Here is a 1992-nt window from a genome sequence, read left to right as displayed (position 1 = left end):
TTCTAGTAACGTCTGGGGCTCGCGGTACCTGTCCTGATGCCCCATGAAACTGAACAGCCGCTTACCGGCAGTAACGCTGTATAGTGTTACAGAGGCGAAGGGCTGTAAAAGTGAGAAGTTGGGAGTGCGCGAAGGGCTGGGCGAAGCGGATTCAGCCTGACTCCGCTCACCCCAGCTCTGTTTTCTCCCCTCTTCCACAGGTCTCTTCGAGCAGAGGGTTGAACAGTATTTGGAAGAGCTTCCAGACACGGAACAAAGCGGAGTAAACAAGTTTCTGCGAGGCCTTGGTGAGGAAAATCTTCAGAAGTATTTCTGAAATGAATTTTCATGTCTTTTTGTTTGTTTAAATCTTAAAAAGCCTTACCTGAGGTGAATTCAGATAGCCACGCAGTTTCGATGTGATAGAAAATATGAAAACAATGAAAGCATACTTAAAGCTGACAAAACCGGATTTAATTACGATCCTTGTTACCACTTTCATTTTCACTTGGGGGCAGGGGAACCAAACCATAATCGAGGAGAAAAGGAAGGCGGCTGACCACTCGGGATTCTGTTAGTTGGCTGTCCCTGCTGGTATTAAGTAGAAGAGTTACTCTATAGCAATTACATTACAAATTAGACCCATTTGCTTTTTGATTTTTTTAAATCAAAATCAAACTTTTGATTGCCCTTGGCTTTTCAGTATATGCTAGAGACTGATGGTGTGCTTTCTTTAGGAAACAAAATGAAGTTCCTTCACAAGAAGAACTAACTCCTTTCTGCTGAAATACCAACCCAAAGACTACTTATGACACTGCGCGTGAGACACCTGCAGCGTTTCAGAGTTTGGCGCAGGAGGAGAGCGGAGCAAGCTGACCATGGCTTTAAGTGACGACCGATGCTGTTAGTGTGCCAGACGATGGCTCCTTTATGTATTTGGATAGAATTTGTACATAATGTGCTGTAAGCTTTTGTAACTGATTTTGTAATGAGCAAGGAAAACTGTGGTAAATATTTGTATATTCCTGAGAATAACAGGTGCTTTTTTTTTCTTCAGTATGAATTGAGTTATGCTTGGTGCAAAAATGAGTAGCTGATTATGTGCAGCTGACTGTCTCAGCAGAACCACTGACTTCAAGGGATGTTTCTGAGAACTACACTGATGCCTGAATACTGCGGGGATGAACGAACTCGGGTACGTGGGAGAGGTTGTACGCGTGGGGGCTGCTTACATGTGGCAGAGTTGGTTTTTTTTTTTCCTTCTAATTAATTTTAAAAGCAAGAAATAACAAAGTAACTTGATAATAAGGTACTTGGTTCACAATACAAAACTTCTACTTGGTTTGAACTTTGGTCAGTAAACTACTTGTAATCCATTCTGCACTAAGACTGCTAAACCTGAGGAGATCTCAGTTCTTTGACATGCAAGCTGCAACGAGTAGGTACAGTGCATCCTTTCCTAATGTATGTATGTATGGTTTCTAATAAACGCTGTAAATACACCTGTTTGTTTATATTCATTGCAAACCTCTGCAGTTTCTGATGTTGAGTAGGTACAAAACCAGTAACTTTTCCTGTGATTTTTAATGAATTTGTAATTAAAATATAAAATGGTTATTACAAACCTGTCTTTTCATAGGTTTGCTATTTCATGACATGTAGTTTGACTTTTTGTCAATGTTTTTCACTAGGGTTGAGACAAGGCATTTTATATCCCTGTTCTGTTACTTTTATTCTAACGGAAGCATCTCATAAAACTTTTTCTTTGGATGGGCTAGCAGCAAATTACTTTTTGTCAGTGTATCATTGATACTGCTCCTGAACTGTGGTATTTTCAGGTGTTTTGTGCTACCTTGGTTAGATGATCAGAGTAGAATACAGGGAGCTTGTAGCAGACAGCCTTTGCCTAAATTTCTGGTGAGCTGATCACCTACATTTCGTGAGTCTGCTTTTCTTTTGCACTAATTGCAGTCCGTTTAGGTGGTGGTTCCATTTCAGTGAAGGCTCTTCAGC

General features: G+C 40.7%; 2 protein-coding genes across 2 annotated transcripts in view; both read left to right on the top strand.

Annotated features, from left to right (window-relative positions):
* The window catches only part of ST5 (suppression of tumorigenicity 5), a 120223-nt gene extending 118617 nt beyond the window's left edge, over window positions 1-1606 (top strand). The window contains exons 18-19 of the mRNA XM_009328563.1: window positions 201-287; window positions 717-1606. Coding sequence (XP_009326838.1) covers window positions 201-287; window positions 717-751 — 122 coding nt within the window. The 3' untranslated portion in view covers window positions 752-1606. The remainder of the gene's footprint in view (window positions 1-200; window positions 288-716) is intronic.
* RPL27A (ribosomal protein L27a) overlaps window positions 1161-1992 on the top strand; it is a 6307-nt gene continuing 5475 nt past the window's right edge. The window contains exon 1 of the mRNA XM_009328617.1: window positions 1161-1174. Coding sequence (XP_009326892.1) covers window positions 1161-1174 — 14 coding nt within the window. The remainder of the gene's footprint in view (window positions 1175-1992) is intronic.

The sequence above is a fragment of the Pygoscelis adeliae genome, unplaced genomic scaffold (assembly GCF_000699105.1).
Source record: "Pygoscelis adeliae isolate BGI_AS28 unplaced genomic scaffold, ASM69910v1 Scaffold166, whole genome shotgun sequence".
In the NCBI taxonomy this organism is placed as follows: Eukaryota; Metazoa; Chordata; class Aves; order Sphenisciformes; family Spheniscidae; genus Pygoscelis; species Pygoscelis adeliae.
Note: the sequence above shows the minus strand (reverse complement) of the source record. Positions and strands in the feature narration are given on the sequence as shown.